The sequence below is a fragment of the Cladosporium halotolerans genome (assembly GCF_011745625.1).
Source record: "Cladosporium halotolerans strain TM138-S3 chromosome Unknown Sca15, whole genome shotgun sequence".
In the NCBI taxonomy this organism is placed as follows: domain Eukaryota; kingdom Fungi; phylum Ascomycota; class Dothideomycetes; order Cladosporiales; family Cladosporiaceae; genus Cladosporium; species Cladosporium halotolerans.
This window is the reverse complement of record NW_027191466.1, coordinates 342,945-360,583: the sequence shown is the minus strand read 5'-3', so window position 1 is coordinate 360,583 and position 17,639 is coordinate 342,945. Positions and strand designations below refer to the sequence as shown.

Here is a 17,639-nt window from a genome sequence, read left to right as displayed (position 1 = left end):
TACCCCGAGACGCGAAATGTCCCCACTGTCGACATTGAGGCATGGGGATTGGGTGGCACGGGTAGAAAGGATGCAAGGAAGACGGACTAAAGTGTGCCCAGGCGGGATCGCGGGGTGCCTCGTGCCGGAAAACGAAGCACGGTGAGCGGGGGAGGGCCGATATCGTTCTAATGCAAATCCACGCTGTTATGGATTTGCTCGGCTTACTGCTAAAGCCGATGTGAATCGGGTTGCGGATTGAAAAGTTGAGCCGAACGTGGTCGGTATAGTGCTTTGCTTTGCCTTTTTCTTCTCTGTTGGGCAGCACCAATCTCAGAGTGGCTGAACCTTGGTCCCAACCCATAGGCCTTTTTTCCCCCTCTTGTCTGAAAGTTTCTGCGTGCAGGAACAAAGCGATACAGCGCCGATCGGATCTGCGGTCGTTGCTTGTGGCACCCTAATCAGGTATACTGTGCGGTCTACTGTTGATTAATGATTCCGTACTTGCAATTGTTTTCGTGGTCTGGTGTCAAATGCTTATGCCAGGTGCGTTTGTTACATATCACTTGTTCGTTGACTTTTGTGATCTTTCCAGGAAGGGAATCACGAGTGAATCTCGATCGAAGAAGAACAATGGTCGCGAAAGACGCCCCTCGTACCCTTCCCGGATACATTCAGCTACTGATTCGATGTCTACGGAGCTATTCCAGCGCAATTGGTAGATCATGACGGAGCTTGCTTGCTTCTCCGCCAGAGCGAGCCTCTTGACGAAGTGAAATCCTGTTGCATGTCGAGATCGGTGCTCGCATGCTTTTCATGATGATCCCCTGGCATCATCCACTGTACCCTCGTGGCGTGCTCGCAGCGCGGCCCTCCAGATCCGGATTACAGGCTCCTCCGGTGATGGCAGGGCTGGACGGTTACCGTCTGGCTCTGGTCGGCCAGCTCGGTCGTCTGAAATTGAATCCTCCCAGGCAGTCTCGCGCCTGGTCAGAATATCGTTGTAACCCGTCAAGATCCCTCCCCTCACGCACCACTCAACACCATCTCACAAATCCTCGCGCCCCTTTCCCCGTTCAAAAAATCCACCACCCCCTCCTCCTCATCCAACTCCAACCCCGCCTCATACCCCCTCCTCACATTCTCCTCGTCAACCTTCACACTTCCCTCAACCAATACCCTTACCACGCCCGCCACGCGCGCAATATCCCTCCTCGTCGCTTCCGAAATCTCGTCGTTCTGGCTCGAATACACCGCCTCGCTCGTGCTCTGCTCCAGCCGATTGATCCCGACCTCCTCCTTCTCCTTCGCCGCCTCCTCAGCCTTCTTCTCAATCCACACGTACCCATTGACACCCAGAATGACATCCACCTCGCCCCCGCGCGCCTGCAGCGTGAAGATCTGCCGCCGCGCGCGCACCACGCCCGCCCCGCCGCCGACACCCGCGACCGCCATGAACTGCCCATTGCGCAGCTTGCCGTACTTCAAGCTGCGCGTGTGCAGCGACGCGCTGCCGTCCTGGAAGAGCCCCTGCACCTCCGCGACGAGCAGCTCGCCTTCTCCAAAAAAGGACCGGATGTTGAGCTCGTCGACGCTCGTCCTGCGCCTCAGAATGCCGCCCGGCAGGTTGATGGAGCTCAGCAGCAGGTTCGCGAGCAGCGGCGCCGCGACGTCGACCTTCCACCTGCGCGCCTGGACCTCGACGATGCGGCCGATGACGAGGTCGCCGATCTCGGGCGTGTAGCGGGCGCGCAGGGGCACGACGGAGAGGAGCTTGTTGGTTTTTTGCAGCGTGCCCGCGAGCGTGGAGCGGATCGTGCTGGAGTCGGGGGCGGCGGTGGTGCCGTGGCCGCGCATCCATTGCGGGTCGTCGGTGACGGTTTGCCCGGGGGTGATGATTGTTGTGTTCGTGCGGGATTTGGTGGTGGGGAGGGAGTCGATGTCCATTTCGTCGTCGGAGGGGGAGGAGTCGGCGTCGTCGTGGTAGGGTTTGGGGTTTGGTGGGGGCGCGGCGGGCGCGGGTGGGAGGACTGTGATTGCCATGGTGTGTTGGAGGTGTAGCTGACACGGTATGCTCGTGCTAGCTAGAGTATACGCTGTTTGGAGGGGAGGTGTCGCGGTGTGAAGCAGCTGTTCGTCGATCACTACAGTTGAAGCTCCAGCCCAAACTAAATTTCACCATCGTTCATCCGAAAGTTTGAGGTGTATGAGGTCATGTGATAGAGGCATCATGTCTGAATGTATCCATTCTCCGTTCAAAAAAAGACGTGTAACGTACTACCTTCTCCTCTAGACTATTAACACCGATTTTTCAGCCGGAGTGACTATGATATTGACTATACTCGGACACGTCGTGGTCGACCAAAGCCTGCAAACTTTCGGACGAAGGTTGGCACGCCGACGCGGGGTCTGGCTTTCGGAAGCTGCAAGGCTGGCTAAAATTGATTGATCGAATGAAGTGTCCCGCACAATGCCACATCTATACACTCTCACACTGCGCTCTTTATGGCTCGCCAGCAGTTTAGGCATATCACGGCAAATTTCGATTTCTCAGGACATGGAGGTCACAAGACGTCATTGCACGTATTGTATTGAGAACCAAACATTCTTTTCGTATGGCATATCGCTACTACCAATACACCCTATTCCCAACATTGGTGGGGGTTAAAAAGACACTAGAGAAGAAGCCGCTGTCGTAGAGAAGAAAAGGCCATATCCAAGCATTCTTGCCTCGCCGCAGTCTCCAATGTGGGCAGGCATTCGCTCCCACCACTACGGCCCTTCCATGCAATAATCGGCCACAACAATCGGTGGTGATCCACGCGTAGAAACAAAGCACCAGGCGTTCGTTTGACGCAGACTGCACGTCTATCTCCTGGCGAAGCAGCACAGCAAGCCAGTCTTGCCGAGGAACCACAGACAGCCGAGGAAGCGGACGAGAGACAGAGCTGCCGTGGCGTACAGCAGCGCGCGGAAGAAGTTGGCCGTGCGGTCGGTGGCGCCGCTGCTGAAGCCGAACTTGTCTGCGCTGTCGTTGGTAATGATGACGGCGAGGAGGGCGTTCGAGAAGATCCAGAAGGTGACGAGACGGGTACGGAAAGATTTGTAGGAGTCCTCCAGCGTCTTCTTCGTGTCTTCCTTGGCAGCGACGTGAGGCGTGAGAGCGCGCTTGACGGTCTGCTCGAATTGCGAGTCGATGTCTGCTTGTGATAGGTCGGCTTCTTCAATGACGGCTGCTTTGCCGTCACCCGTTTTCTTAATCTGAGCCGAGGGAAGAGCGTCGGCCTTGTCGGATCCCTTGGTCCCCCAGGAAACGTCATGCCAGTTGCTGTAAGCGTAGACGTTGAGGATGTTGATGTAGCTGCTGGCAACGAGCATGTACTGCGGGAATGAGGTGAACATGTGCCACGGGTCCAGGTAGAGAAACGAGGCAATGAAGTAGAGACCGAAAGTTGCTGCAACAGCGACAAGGATGACACCAGCTCCAGAAGGTGAAAAGAAGTCCGAGATTACCTTCGACGTGTCGCCACTGGTATCGATCAAGCCGCCCTTGGTGAATGCGTGCACGACAAGGTAGAGCGAGAGCACGATGATGTAGAGCTGAATGATGGCGAAAACGCAGAAAGATGTGATGTAAGACCAGCGTGAACCCTTCGGTCTGTTTCCAAGCGCAAGAATGAATTGCAGTAGGAGGAAGCCGAGGTAGATGTACTTGAGGACGGTGTTGATGATCGGGGTTGCGGAGTTGCCGAAAGGCCACGCCTGGTTGTTGTTGTTCGGGCTCGGTGTTCCGACAAGGTCCATGATGACCATGGTAGTCAGCCAGTAAGAAGCTGGGAGGAGTTAGTGATGTGCGTCGCAAGAAACGCGCAATTTACTTACCCAATGCGAACCAGGTCATGATAACGTTAGCCAAGTTGTAAATCAGTTGGACGTGAAGGAAGATCATGCGGATGATGTTGTGGCCAGAACGGTACATGCGGCCGAAATGCATCAAAGAGTAGATGGTGGCGGCGAATGAACCGTTCAACCAACGACGACGCTGTCCGATGAATTCAGCTGCACCTTCTGGCACATCGGTCTCACCCTTCGAAGACTTGACGTAGGTCAGATGCCACTTGCTGCCTGCCTTTGCAACAAGCTCGAAACACAGAATACGATCCTCGGCCAAGAACATGTTCTTCTTGAAAATGTTCATACCCTCGATACCCTTCGGTCCGAGCTGCTTCGCCAGGGTGTGGTCACCGTGGAAGTATTGCTCGAGAGGGCGTCCCATGATCGCGCGGAATCGGTAGGCGGAAAAGGCACCTGGCAGCACCGAGACGTAACCGAACGAGGACTCGAGCGGCTTGTCGAGAATATTTGAGATCTTGTACTCGAAATTCTGGGCAGCAACCAGTGGGTTGACCAGGTTCTTCCAACCGCGTCCCAATAATGCGTGTATCTCACCGCAAGAACCTCCAAGATCCTTGTCGTTGTAGAAGGCCTCCCACAGGGCGAGCAAAGCCTTGTGGCCGGGCTTGGTACCGGCGTCAAGAAGAATACAGACTTCGGGGTTGAGGATGCGGCCGAAGGCGGTGAACAGCCATCTGTGAGAGTTGATCTTCTTGCTGTTCTTCTGCTTCAGACAGAACATCATCTGCACGGGAGGCAGAGTGGAGGGGCCGTCGTCCATGGGACGGATGAGCTGCTGGTTCGGGGTGACCGACAGCTGGGTGGTATACTCGAAAATGTGCGCAACGGTCTCCTTGCCGTCAATGTCCTTCTTCATGATACCATCCTGGTACACACCGATCGTGGCCAGCACGTCGAGAGTACCCTTGTCGCAAGGGTCGATACCGTCAAAAACCAAGCAGACGACAATTTTCTGCCAAGCCGGGCCTCCTTTATTCCAGAACTCCGACTTCTTGATATTAACGATGTCGCGGATGTTCTGCATGACACCGTGAAGGGTACGCGCAGTAAGCTCCTTGTCTTCATTGTAGTAGGTGATGGCAATGAGCAGCTCCGTGTGCCTGTTGTACATGGCCGGCCTGAGATTGTAGCCATTCTTGAGGGTGAAGTCGTTCGGGTCGCAAGTCGCAGCGGTGTAGCGCATGTGAGTGAACTCTTCACTACCGCTCTCCAAATCGTTCCTGTACTTCGCCTGCACAGCGTTCTGGATGGCAGAGGGAACAGGATAGTCGGCACTCAGGACAGCGCCCTGTACCAGCTTCACTTTGCGGGTAGCACCACGCTTGAGAGCGCTGGCGCCGGGTGCCTGGCGCGCTGCCCACGCTTCAGTGCTGCCGGTCTCGCTTCTCGAATAAGGGCTGGGTACGCGATCCGGCGCGTTGCCATAGCCTGGGTCATGCAAGGTGGTACCCGCATAGCTTGTGTCCTCCTGATAGCCGTTATTGTAAGGGGCATGAGCTCCCATGTAGGAGTCCTCGAGCTGGTAGCCTCGGGTGTCTGGACCGCCAGGAGTTCCTGTGCGGCTGGTGGGATCGTCGAAGGGGCCATTGAAAGGGCCATTGGGGTTGGTGTGAAGAAGGGAACGCTCGACCTCCTCATCACTGTCGTGATGCGGTGGAGGCGCGTGGTAGGGCTGCTGATCATCAATTTGTTAGCTTCCACGTCATTCACGTGCAAATCGAGCGCTTCACACATACCCCGGCGGGCGAGGCATCGCGGTGGGGAGCGCCGTAGCCGCCTCCTCCCTGATATGCCATGGTGTCTGCTGGAATGCCCGCAAAGCGGAAGGCTAGGACGTCAAGCGGCGCGAATGAGCGGCGGTATCGCGCGGTCTACGCGATGATGGTAATGAGGAGGCAATGTGTGTGCCGCGGATAAAGAATGGAAAGGAGATGTAGGTGAAGATGCCCAGGCGTGCAGTGGGAGACAAAGGGCTGGCTAGTGGATGGCAGGGCAGAATGTGAGTTGCGGAGGTGGGCAGCTCGCTGGCGGAGCGACCTGCAGGGTCCGAGGGTCGTCAGTGGCCAACGGCGGCGCCAGCAATCCGCCTCCTTGTTTCAGGCCTTTGGGCGAAACGCCAATGTTTGAAGATGCCGCTGACTGCTCCCGCGAGATGAGATTGCAGTGCTTATGGCTTTCCGCAACGCTACCTACCGCGCTGCGTCTGTATATCTGCCTCGCGCTGCAGTGCAGGTCTGCTGCCAACGCCGGTCACGCGCTCTTCCGCGTCCACCATTCCTCCTCGCCCTCGCAGCTCCACCCCCGGTTTCTCGACGCGCAACGGTTTTCCATAAATATCATCCTTCCTCGCGCTAAACACCACCAGCCCGCTACACCCGCTGCTGCGCCTCGAGCAACCTCGTGTCCCAAGCAAAAGGCGCCCAGAAGGAGGATGGAATTCATTTGCCACCGTGCCGTCGCCTTTCACACACGATGTGACCCACCTCACATGTGGCCTGCCCTTTGAGAGACCCACACCCTGTGGTAGCGGCAGATCTGCCTTGTGAAGAATCCTTGACTCGTTCATCCACCTGTTCTCTTGACTCGTGCGCACAAGGCATTGTCGCACGCCCGCCCCGGCGACTGCATACAGGACTGTCGCACGACAGCACGCAATCGCACGAATGCGCTGTCGTATCGGCAATCGCTGCCGTCTCTCGTCTAGAAACTAGCAAAAACGACTCGGCGACTCCGTAGCCTCTGACTCCAGCCATATGCTCCAAAATGCCGATGATCTACACGCACCTCATCGTGGTCTGCTGCCATGCCACATACAAAGGCGGTCATCCGAGCGATGAGAGCTCATGGATCCTGCAGGACTTCCAGCGCTCCGACCCCAGCACCGGCAAAGTCGGCGAGCACGACACTTTCCATGCCCACATCTTCGCAGGGGTCAGAATCCTGCCGCAGGACCCGTACTCATTTCTGCTCTTCTCCGGCGGCAAAACGCAAAATATGATCAACCGCACGGAGGCTGAGAGCTATCGGCTCGCGTTCAATAAAGCCCACCCCTATCAGTTGGGTGTGGACATGGCGAGGGTCGACGTTGAGACGAACGCGACGGACAGCTTTCAGAACCTGCTCTTCTCCATCGTCCGCTTCAAGCAGATCGTCGGCAAATATCCCGAGAAGATAACGGTCGTCACGCACGCTTTCAAGGAGCGCCGCTTCCTCGAGCTCCACGGCCCTGCCCTCAAATATCCGGCCCATAGCTTGCGAGTCATAGGCATCAACCCTCCTTTCACTCTTGAAGAGCTCCAAGACGTGCAGAAGGGCGAGCTGGCGCGAGGGTACGAGCCCTTTGCGAAGGACTTGTATGGCATGAGCGAGCCCTTGAATGGGAAGCGCCGTGCTCGTGGCTGGACGGGACGCAAGAGGAAGGCGTTGTTCGGGGATCTTGAAGGTGAGGTTCAGCGGCTCATGGAGTGGAAAGGAGGCAAGAGCGGGACCGAAGTGTTCAATGAGACTTTGCCTTGGGAGGATCTGTGATAAGGGGTGGGCTTGTTGCTAGCCGTGCGGACTGTCACGCAGAAGCTCAAAAGCACGGGGAACATCATTCTGGCATCGACCACTCTTCAGACGCCGTGCTCGCTCCGTGAAGCCTGCTCGAGGAGAATGCGCAACCTCGACCCCTCCGTGGTGCACTCGCAAAGAATGTAGATTAAAAATCGTGCGAGGTACGATCAACGCAGGCCTCCCCGTCTAATCCATCGTACGGACGAAATGCCGGAGAAACCTTTCCAAGCATGAAGCAGACCGCAATTCCTCAAGCGCACGCCATCTCGAATCGCGATGAGAAGCCGGGAGCCAGAGCAACCTATGTGCTAAACGATTACCCCCAGCATTGGTATATCGCTCATCCGACATCGCAGTATATTGCAACACGTGCGTGGTCCCTGGGTTTTCCAATGTCAAAGGGAGTGGTGGGAGGGCTACTCATGACTGATTTCTGGGTTGCTATCGCGTAACAGCCTGCGGCTTGAGAAAGTGATCTTCGCTCGCCAAGTGGCACGGCTTCCTTGGCCGGATCTTATCTGCTCCAAGATCAGATTTTTTTACAGAGGCCACGACGTCAGACATCAAGGTTCAAACGTGCGATTTTCAAATATGCGAAGTGAGAAAGAAACGAATGCGACAAAACAGATCTGCAGCTCCTCAGCACGGCGTAGGAGGATGCGACTCGCCCCGCATTGGCCCCACGCGGCATCCCGCCGCGTTATTATCGTGGAGTCGGAACCTCACCACAATTCAGTTTTCTGGTATAGAAGCCTTGACACGCAGATCGCCAGGATACGCTTCCTAGATCCTTCCGCCGGGGCTTAGCCGTGGATCACCAAGGAAGCATCTATTGAGGGCACGACCGCGTGGAGTGAGGACGCGGTATCCACTCCGTCGGTCGTTCCTTAGAGCAATTGACTTTCTCATGTGTCCTCACTGCTGCTCGCGGCTTAGGAGAGAATGTTGCAGCATATAAATGGCGACGCCCATGAGGCAATCGAGGTGAGTTTGTTTCAAGGCCAGTAGGGTTTCCATTATGCCGTCTCTCTTTTCCTCAGCTGCCGCTGTGGCATGCTGCATTCTCGTTCCCACATTCGCTTCTTCTCTTTCATCCACAGGTCAGACGGTCGTGCTTGATGGCGTCTCGTTCTATGTCCCAGCAGAGTCTGTTGCCACCCTTGATGCCTCTTCGCTTCCTCGCAAGGTCAAGGCAGCCGATCTGACGCCTTTGACCATCATCTCGACCGAAAACTTTGGCTACAGCGCTGAAGACTTTGGAGCTGCGGTGTCCAACTTCACTTCGACGGACGACGTGTTCTCCGCTGGCTTCCTGGAGTCTGTGTTCGTCCAGTATGTCGGCCAACAGTCGTACGGCCGCCGTGGCTTCTCCCCGAAGCTGAGCAACGCCGAGAACGTGACCAGCGTCTGGAGCAGCGCCGTGACAGGCAACAATAGCATTCCGAACGGACCGTACTTTGTGTCATCTACCGGCGACGTGTATGAGGCTTGGAGACTTTACAGCGACTTCACTGGCGCTTTCTCTGAAACACTCTTCCCCGCTGCCGACGGTACTTTCAGCATCCTTCCGGCCAATCTTCCTGGTCAGTCCCTAGCTGTTGCGGTGCCGTCCAGGCTCTACTACACTAAGACTGCAGACAAGCCTCTCGCTGGTGTGCGTCTAGGCATCAAGGACATTTTCGACATCAAGGGCATAAGGACGTCAAACGGCAACAGAGCATGGTACCGCCTCTACCCGCCGGCCGACGAGACGGCAGTCGTTGTCCAGAGGCTCATCGATGCTGGCGCTGTTATCTGCGGCAAGATGAAGACTTCGCATTTCGCAAACGGAGAGGTTCCGACTGCCGACTGGGTCGACTACCACAGCCCTTTCAACCCCAGAGGCGATGGGTACCAGGACCCTAGCTCTTCGTCTTCTGGCCCTGGAGCTGGCGCTGGTGCCTACGACTGGCTCGACTTGACCCTCGGCAGCGACACTGGCGACTCGATCCGTGCTCCATCCAACGTGCAGGGCGTCTATGGAAACAGGCCCAGCCACAACCTCGTCGAGCTCACCGGCGCCATGCCCCTCGCACCCGAGCTCGACACCGCCGGCTTCCTCACCCGGGACCCGCTCCTCTGGGCTGACGCCGCCGAAGTCCTCTATCAAGGCAACATCAGCTTCCCCTCCACTCACCCCAACCGCATCCTAGCCAGCGGCTTCCCCACCGAAGCCTCCGCACCCGGCGACGAGCTCCTGATCAACTTCCTCGACCAAGTCACCGCCTTCCTCGCCGCCAACACCACCACAATCGACCTCCCCTCCGCCTGGTCCGCCGCCCAGCCCTCCAACGTCACCGCCTCCCTCGACGCCTACCTCAACCTCACCTACCCCGTCATAATCGCCCAGCAACAAATCAAAAACGTCCGCGACCCCTTCTACGCCGACTACGCCGCCGCCAACGACGGCCGCAAACCCTTCGTCAACCCCTCCCCGCTCGCCCGCTGGGCCTTCGGCGAGTCCTTCCCGCCCACGCAGCTCGCCGAAGAGAACCGCAAGCGCAAAGTCTTCTCCGACTGGTTCTCGAGCGAGGTCCTCGCGCCCAACGACGAGACCTGCAGCGACGGCTTCCTGTTCTACGTCGGCTCGAAGGCCGACACGAAGTACAGGAACCTGTACCGCGGCGCCCCGAAGCCGCCGACGGGCTGGACGGACGCGATGATGTCGACTTTTGGCGGGGGCCCGGATTTCGTCGTGCCGATTGGGGACGCGACGTATTTTTCGAACATTACGCAGCATGAGGAGAAGTTGCCCGTCACGGTGGATATTATGGCGGCGCCGGGGTGCGATGGGCTGATCTATGATCTTGTTAGGGATTTGGTTGGGGCGGGGATTCTGAAGAGTAGTGTTGCTGGCAGGAGCAACGTTGGTGGTGGGGAGGTATTGTTGAGGAGGGATGCGGAGTATTGAGCGTAGGTCTTTTAGGAGGTGAAAAAGGTATTGTTTGGTTTCGATAGAAGGCTGCTGTATGTGCAGTCAAGATACTGGAGAGGACTCATGGCTGGACAACAGTCATCCACGCAACCCCTCTTTCCAACAAAAGGACCTGTAGACAATGAAAATACCAAAGAGAGTTCATGGCAGGAAAAGAGTCAGAACTGCAACCCCTCTGTCCATCAAAAGAAACACCAGGTCCCGCAATCCCTCAATCCCAGCACCAAACCCACAATCTTCTCCGTGAATCTACCACACTTCACAAACCCCTTCCTTCTTCTCTACACCTCCACCTTCTAAACCCCTTCCCTAACCCACTCCTCAATCCCGCACACTCCCTCTGCTTCTCCAGCGCCCTCGGCATATCCCCCAACGCCAGCTCCCTCAACCTCCTCCGTGCCGCCGAACTGTGCCCCTTGTCGTTCGAGCAGTAGCACCACTCTGCTAGCGCTTGAGCAGTCGGGTGAGGACCGTGCGTGTTTTTGTTTTTGTTGCTGGCTCGCAGGGAGGTCGTCGAGCAGCGGCAGGTGTAGGGCGTGAAGTTGGCCGTGCTGGAGAGGAGGGCTGTGTGAGTGCAGGTCATGCTCTTTCGGTGCGGGCAGGGGGTGGGTGTTGGTGTTGGTGGGGCCGTGTGGGTGCGGAGTTGGTGGTATGGTGATAGGAGGGCTGTGTGCCGGCGGAGGTTGTTTTTGAATGCATCAGAGGATGAGTTCGTATAGGCTGTGATGGGTTCCGAGTTATGCCGGAAACATTTGGTCGAGCTGTTGTGGTTTGGGCCTGGGTTTTGGCAGGCGCCTTGCGGCTTTTGTGCTCTCATCTTTGGTCAAGTAGGTGCTCGGAACGTTTGTGTTTGTTTCTTCGATGGTAGGCGTTCCTGGCGGTTCTGGAAGCAGCAATCGCATTTTCTGATGGCCGTGGCCATCGAAATGCTACATGCAGCGAAGCGCAGAGCGATGAAGAGGAATCCCTCGTCAAGTGAGGGGAGTGTCGGATCATAGGAGTGTTTGAGAAATAGAATGAGCGAAAGGCAGCTTCTGGACCATGCGTAACATCACAAGGGTTTGCCCCTCAGTGCATTGATCACAGATCAGTCTCATGGTTCGGCAGTCCAGGACATAAATCAAGGGGCAAATTTGAACAATATGGCAGTATGATTTTCATGACAGGGCATGCACGTGTCATACACGGCGGCAGCAGCTCACCTGTGCACAACACCGCTGCATCCTCAATTCGTCTCGTACATATGTCCACCCAAGCTCCTAGATCAAATGCTTCGACCTGAAGTAAGCCCTCAGGTACACGATCTGCCACGCACCAAGCGCCATCAACATGCCCATGGTGCCGATAGCAAACCACTTGACGCGCTCGTTCGTGCTCTCGTTCGTATCCCTAAGCCTGATCTCGCGGCCCCTCAAGTAGTCCAGCTCCGCCACGATCTCCGACGCTACCTCGCTCACCCTCTTCAGCTCCGCTTCCACAGGCTTCAGCTTCTCGCCGGCCTGGATGGCGTTCCAGTCCTTGGCGTCGGCGCCGATGTCGATGTCGAGCTCGACGTTGCGGTACGGGTCGGCGATCGCGTGCGTGGCCGTCAGGATGTTCTCGAAGCACACGTCGAAGGCGGTGTCGGCCATGGCGTGGAAGGCGTGTCGCGACTCGCCGACGACGTCGCGCGGGCGGCCGTAGTCGTTGTTCACGGCGTCTTTGATCTGGGGGTTGATGTGTCAGCATTACTTTAGCCCTAGGACTCGCATATGCTTTAGAGCTCCAATTGCAAGTTTCCCTGGCAATAATCCCTCTCATAGCTCTTCCGTACAATTCCTATCCCCCAAATAATCCCCCAATCTCATCCCAACTGAGGGCCACACTCACATGCATATTTAACGTCTGCCCGTCGCCCCTGCTGCCACTAACAGTCGCCGTCACAACAACGAGCTGGTCCTTCGCGACGAAATTCCGAATGCAGCGCTCCTTGCTAGCCGACTCGTGACCCGGGTGGGCTTGGATGTCGAATTTCAGCGCCGCGACGAGCGGGAGCAGGAAGGCGAAGAGGAGCTCGAGGGCGAAGAGCATCTTGGCGGTTTCTCGCCGAGCGAGCAAGTGGTCGTTATTTGCTTGAAAGGGTGGTGCGACGACGGCGACGGGGAGTGTTTAGGACACGCTGCTGTTGCTGGCAGTTGTGCAGGGGGCTCGGAAGCGTTCCGCGCTTGGGGGTGGGAGGAGCTGGGTGCTGGAGTCGAGCTTCACAACTCCTTTGCCTTGCACCATTCTGATACACTATACTCATCGATCTCGCGACTTGCTGCCTAGTCTTGTTCCAACGTTGTATGCTCAACGTTCTGACTGAGTAGAGGAACATGTGGGCTTCCATGCGAGGAAGTAAGCATAGAAATCAGCGCTTGAAACGCCTCTTCCAGAAGCTCGAGCACATCCCAAGAAGTATAGAAGCTGGCTATCAAATATCTGTGGCCAACAGTAGATGAAGTTCCGACACAGAAAATCCACAGAATGCACATTGGACGATGCGTTTGAAGCACAAGTTGCAGGAAACCAATTCGTGTATACACATGGCATTACATTACGTCTTCGCCGCCACCAGGCAGCCGTGTATTATATAAAGGTAAAAGAAGATTACGAAATCATCATCACATCCTCTTCATCCCAAGACCCTTAAGCCTTGCCACCACCAACCCTCATGGCAAAGAAGTCGTTGACGGCCTTGTAGGTCATGGGGTGCGAGTACTCCAAGTTAAGGCCATGGCCCGCACCAGGGATGATCTCAGTGGAGATGTTGGTGCTGGTGAAAGTCTTCTGGGCCTGGGCGGGGATGGAGCTGCCGTTGGGGGCGCCGTTGAGGCAGCTGCCGCCGCAGAAGGGCACGTCGCGCTCGCCGGTGACGACGATGACCGGGCCGGCGAAGTGGTTCGGGCTGGCCGTCTCGCCGCCGATGGTGAGCAGCTCGCCGATCGTCACGGGCTGGCCGGTCATGGCGGCGAAGGCGAGGATCTCGGGGTCGAAGGCGCCCGGCGAGAAGAAGTTGGTCTGCACGGCCGACGGGTTGCCCGCGGCCAGGTAGCCGTGGTCGTACTTGGGGGCGAGGGCGGCGTTCTCCTTCACGTCGATGAAGTTGCCGCCGAGCTGGAAGTAGGGCAGGAAGGTGCCGTTCTGGGAGAAGCCGGTGAGGGCGATGCCGTCGCTGATGTCGGGGTACATGGCGGTCAGGGCGTAGGTGTGCGTGCTGCCGAAGCTGTGGCCGACGTGGACGACCTTCTCGAAGGGCGGCACGCACTCGACGGCGCCGCTACGGACGGCCTGGGTCAGGGCGCGGAGAGCGTCGACCTCGAGCAGGGCCTGGATCTCCTGGACGGGATCGCCGTGGTCGGACATGCCGATGCCGAGGCGGTCCCAGGAGAAGGTGGCATAGCCGTACTTGTCGGTGGCGACAGCGCTGTAGGAGTAGTTGCCCGAGTTGTACGGGGAGTTCCAGTAGCTGCGGTCGAAGCCGATACCGTGGGTGAGGATCTGGACGGTGTTGGGGGCCTCGGTGGTGTTCTCGCCAGGCACACAGTAGGTGGCAGCAAGATCGTACTTGCCGCTTACAGTGGTGTACTCCTTCAGAAGCTCAGCGGTGTAGTTTGTACCCTGCTGGCTGTTGTTGAGGATGAAGTTGGTCACCTCAATGTTGTTCTGAGGCGCCTTGATGTCGAAAACACCGTTCCTGGCGCTGACCTCAACGGGAACAGTCAGGTTGGTGCAGGTCATGGCCGAAGCGGTGCCAACGAAGGCGGCCGCGGCCGCTGCTGTGAGGGACTGTCTCATGGCAGACATTGTTGGAAAGGTAGCAATGGAGAGGAGATGATTGCTGTGAAGAACAGAAAATCACCCATCACCTACCTGCTTCCGACGTATATATGTATCCTGCAGAACCACTTAGCAATCCAGATGTGACGTGACGAGTTCCGGAGCTACCGCTGCGCGCGGGTTGGTAACGGCGTCAACACACAGCATCATGATTTGGAGAGTGATTTGGAAGAACACAAAGTTGACCCTTGGGCGGATGCGGGGATGCGGTTCGACGAACGACCGGAGAGCAAATAGTGTCTTTGAGCCAAACCATATGGAGCAACGGGAATTGGCGCTATGATGTTGAAGCGGAGAAAGGCAGAGACGGATCGTCAGGCCGATCCACGAACTGAAAGACGGCGCTAGGCCCGGACCTGCGTCATGCAAGGATTGGTTTAATTTGTCGAGCAAGGTACAGAAATCAAATCATTCTGTGGTCAGCGGAGATGACTGCGTGACAGCCGTGACAGCCTTACTAAGGGCGAACTATGTGGGCGCCTTATTCTGCATATCCGCGGCAACTTTGAAAACATGTCACGAATTCAATTCGTTCCATCACGGTGCGTTACTGATCAGATACAGGGAGTATAGAAATGCGGCGTTTAGCTCGCAGCCGCCAAAGCCTTCTGGTACGCCTCCCGGACGCCACGCTCAAGCGCCGCATCCACTTTGCCGAACTGCTCCAGCAGAGTCTCGCGGATGTCATCGTTGTCAACATTGACCAGCGTGCCCGCAATGTTGCTGTGAAGGTTGTCGCGATCGCCTTGGCTGAGCTGCACCTGGTAGAATTCCCTCGGCTGCTCGTAATCGATGTCACCCTCGATCTGGCTCTCGTAGTAGGTAAGGTTGCCCTCGATCTTTGGCTCGGTCACAGTCTTGGGCTTCTCCACGACGTTCAGCTTGTCGCGGTATTCGTCGGGGAAGTTCTGGCGCGAGCCCTGGTTGCCGTGCACAGACAAGTGACCGTCGCGGTCGAAGTTGGCGACGGACGAGAAGGGGCAGTTCACGGGGATCTGCTGGTAGTTGACACCAATGCGGTGACGAGCAGCGTCGTTGTAGGCGAACAGACGCGACTGCAGCACCGGGTCGTTCGAAGGCTCCCAACCTTCCACCATGTTGGCAGGGCTGAAGTGAGCCTGCTCAATTTCGGAATGGTAGTTCTCAGGGTTTTGCGTAAGGACCATTCGCCCCACGTCGTGGTAGGTGACATTGAGCCAGTCCTTGGTCAAGTCGAGAATATCATAGCGGTAGTTTGCAGCCTCCTCTTCGGTCATGGTGGCGAATGAGACCTTCCATGCCGGGTAGTCACCCTTCTCAATGGAGTCGTAGAGATACTTGGTGGCCCATGCGTCGTTCTCTCCCGCCTGCTTCTTGGCCTCGGCGTCGGTGAAGTTGCGAACGCCCTGCTCGGACTCCAGCTTCACACGAGTGTACACCCAGCTTCCATCGTCCTGAACCAACTTGTATGTGTGGCCAGACCAGCCGTGCATGTGCTGGAAGCCGTAGGGTGTTCCGAGATCGGAGAGGAGACGAAGGAACTGCAGCATGGCTTCAGGGAACTGAGCGGGCCATGCCCAGAAAGTGTTCCAGTCACGAGCATTCGTGGCAGGGTCGGTCTTCTGGGTGTGGATGAAGCGAGGGAACTTCAGCGGATCGCGAATGAAGAAAACGGGAGTGTCTATAGAATGTTAGCGTCTGTGAATGCTTCTGGTATCGTTCCATTGAACGTACTGTTGAAGACCCTACATCGATGTTAGCGATTGTGCTTCGTCAAATTGAATCGATCAATCAAGACGTACCAGTCAAGAATACCCTTCTTCGTCCTCATCTTGATGGAGAAACCGCGAGGATCCCGAGCTGTATCGGCAGAACCCCTGGCGCCACCCACCGTGCTGAAACGCATGGTGATCGACGTCTTGGTGCCGGGCTTGAAGACATCTGCAGCCGAGTACTTCGACGCGTAGTCGCCAGTCACCTCGAAGTATCCGTGTGCGCCAGCACCTCGAGCATGGACGACTCGCTCCGGGATGCGTTCACGATTGAACGTAGCCATCGTGTCGAGCAGGTGCCAATCTTGCAGAAGAAGAGGGCCGGACGCTCCGGCTCTCTGAGCACCCTGGGGCTGGAACCAGGTTCGACCATTTTGTTGGGTGTAGGTCAATTGAGAGGCATTGAGGGTGGATTGGTCCTCCTTCAAACGAGTGCCTTCGAAGAGGTCGGTGTGGTAGGCTTCGGAGCCATTGTCACGAGCCTGGAGACGTGCCACCTCCGGGTATGCGAGAGTAGCCAAAGGGCAGAGCGCCAACGAGATAGCAGAGACCTTCATGATCGAACGAGACACAACCAATGGTGCTTACAACAACAACCGACTGCGTAACAACAGCGAGCCATGCTTACCTTTAAACTCGCCCTCGCTGGCGTCAGGCCGGCAGATTCACACGTGCGGCGTCGCCATTTACATGCCAGACTGGGAATGGCACAGCGATGGGCCATACCGGTGCTGACCATTGGAGGCACGTTCGTCCGCACTGGGCAGGCCGAGTGGAGCCCGTCGAATGGTTAAGGCTCAGCGCCGAGACGACGGTGACGACACCCCCACCGAAAGCCTGCAGAGTTATCGCGCCAAGTCACGTATACCATGTTAAGCGCCCAGGGCGTGAGACGACAGACAAGCATTGCGAGGCGTCCGTGTGTACCTGTGACTTCGAGCGTCCCGGAGGCGCGGATCGGTGGGCGCGTCGTACGTGCATCCCGTACGGCACTTGCTGTGACAGGAGGCTGGCGGGCAGGCCCAAATTGCAGCGAGCGAGAGCCCTACGCGTCTACGGCGATGCCAAGGCGTCGCTGGTGGCCGAGTCGTGCGAGCTTGCGCTGCATCCCAAGGTTCTTGTGATCGGCCAATGCAGCACGTGGACGGCAACCCTTGATCTCGGTCCTTCGCGTGCAGACACGAGAATAGCATCGGCGGCAACGCAGTGCGGCCTGTACTATTGACGAGATACCGCCTGGGCACGGCAGCCAGGCGAGCGCCGTGTCTTGTCGCGATACACGTTCATTCTGGCCGTCTTGACCTCGAGATCGGACGAGGAATGGCACCCGCCCACAGATCTGCTATACTTGCAGGTTGCTATGGAAGGAAGCTTTGGTCGAGCCGCAACGAAGAAGCTCCGCATTTCTTCCGGCCCGTCACGACAAGAGTTGGTAAACTTTTGGTTCGGGGCGGGAAGGATCGGCCAAACGGAGGCACTCTCACGTCCCGACCCACCAGCGAGCGACCTCATCGCTCGGCCAAGAAGATCGCGTCGAGTCGCGGGACAGCGAGGAGCGAATGCAGGAATTGCATGGCGAGGGCATGAACTGATTGCCGGCGTCAAGA

General features: G+C 57.1%; 7 protein-coding genes across 7 annotated transcripts; 2 read left to right on the top strand and 5 right to left on the bottom strand.

Moving 5' to 3' along the window:
- Positions 1 to 1,005: 1,005 nt before the first annotated feature.
- On the bottom strand, positions 1,006 to 2,022 carry WHR41_05499 (uncharacterized protein; the record flags this gene model as incomplete). Its single annotated transcript, XM_069374104.1, has 1 exon — positions 1,006 to 2,022. The coding sequence occupies one exon, from the start codon at positions 2,020 to 2,022 to the stop codon at positions 1,006 to 1,008; it is 1,017 nt and encodes a 338-aa protein (XP_069229466.1).
- Positions 2,023 to 2,563: 541 nt separating this feature from the next.
- On the bottom strand, positions 2,564 to 6,117 carry chsG_0 (Chitin synthase G). The gene is made up of 3 exons (XM_069374103.1): positions 5,631 to 6,117; positions 3,862 to 5,569; positions 2,564 to 3,812 (listed from the first exon to the last, which is right to left on the bottom strand). Exons 1-3 carry the CDS (start codon positions 5,688 to 5,690, stop codon positions 2,848 to 2,850), a joined length of 2,733 nt encoding a protein of 910 aa, XP_069229465.1. The 5' UTR covers positions 5,691 to 6,117; the 3' UTR covers positions 2,564 to 2,847.
- A 540-nt stretch (positions 6,118 to 6,657) lies between these two features.
- WHR41_05497 (uncharacterized protein) lies at positions 6,658 to 7,422 on the top strand (the record flags this gene model as incomplete). Its single annotated transcript, XM_069374102.1, has 1 exon — positions 6,658 to 7,422. One exon carries the CDS (start codon positions 6,658 to 6,660, stop codon positions 7,420 to 7,422), a length of 765 nt encoding a protein of 254 aa, XP_069229458.1.
- A 1,045-nt stretch (positions 7,423 to 8,467) lies between these two features.
- Positions 8,468 to 10,399, top strand: WHR41_05496 (uncharacterized protein; the record flags this gene model as incomplete). Its single annotated transcript, XM_069374101.1, has 1 exon — positions 8,468 to 10,399. The coding sequence occupies one exon, from the start codon at positions 8,468 to 8,470 to the stop codon at positions 10,397 to 10,399; it is 1,932 nt and encodes a 643-aa protein (XP_069229457.1).
- A 1,140-nt stretch (positions 10,400 to 11,539) lies between these two features.
- Positions 11,540 to 12,694, bottom strand: WHR41_05495 (uncharacterized protein). The gene is made up of 2 exons (XM_069374100.1): positions 12,293 to 12,694; positions 11,540 to 12,129 (listed from the first exon to the last, which is right to left on the bottom strand). The coding sequence occupies exons 1-2, from the start codon at positions 12,491 to 12,493 to the stop codon at positions 11,683 to 11,685; spliced, it is 648 nt and encodes a 215-aa protein (XP_069229460.1). The 5' UTR covers positions 12,494 to 12,694; the 3' UTR covers positions 11,540 to 11,682.
- Positions 12,695 to 13,090: 396 nt separating this feature from the next.
- WHR41_05494 (uncharacterized protein) lies at positions 13,091 to 14,248 on the bottom strand (the record flags this gene model as incomplete). Its single annotated transcript, XM_069374099.1, has 1 exon — positions 13,091 to 14,248. The coding sequence occupies one exon, from the start codon at positions 14,246 to 14,248 to the stop codon at positions 13,091 to 13,093; it is 1,158 nt and encodes a 385-aa protein (XP_069229459.1).
- Positions 14,249 to 14,865: 617 nt separating this feature from the next.
- On the bottom strand, positions 14,866 to 16,589 carry WHR41_05493 (uncharacterized protein; the record flags this gene model as incomplete). The annotated part of the gene is made up of 3 exons (XM_069374098.1): positions 14,866 to 15,941; positions 15,995 to 16,005; positions 16,063 to 16,589. The coding sequence occupies 3 exons, from the start codon at positions 16,587 to 16,589 to the stop codon at positions 14,866 to 14,868; spliced, it is 1,614 nt and encodes a 537-aa protein (XP_069229462.1).
- Positions 16,590 to 17,639: the final 1,050 nt, after the last annotated feature.

What these genes read in the sequence shown, in the direction of transcription:
- chsG_0 (XM_069374103.1), bottom strand. Translation starts at nt 5,690, where the DNA reads ATGGCATATCAGGGAGGAGGCGGCTACGGCGCTCCCCACCGCGATGCC. An exon ending in GCGATGCCTCGCCCGCCGGG is followed by an intron (nt 5,570 to 5,630) that starts GTATGTGTGAAG and finishes ATTGATGATCAG; the next exon opens with CAGCCCTACCACGCGCCTCC. An exon ending in CATGACCTGGTTCGCATTGG is followed by an intron (nt 3,813 to 3,861) that starts GTAAGTAAATTG and finishes AACTCCTCCCAG; the next exon opens with CTTCTTACTGGCTGACTACC.
- WHR41_05495 (XM_069374100.1), bottom strand. Translation starts at nt 12,493, where the DNA reads ATGCTCTTCGCCCTCGAGCTCCTCTTCGCCTTCCTGCTCCCGCTCGTC. An exon ending in GGCAGACGTTAAATATGCAT is followed by an intron (nt 12,130 to 12,292) that starts GTGAGTGTGGCC and finishes ATCAACCCCCAG; the next exon opens with ATCAAAGACGCCGTGAACAA.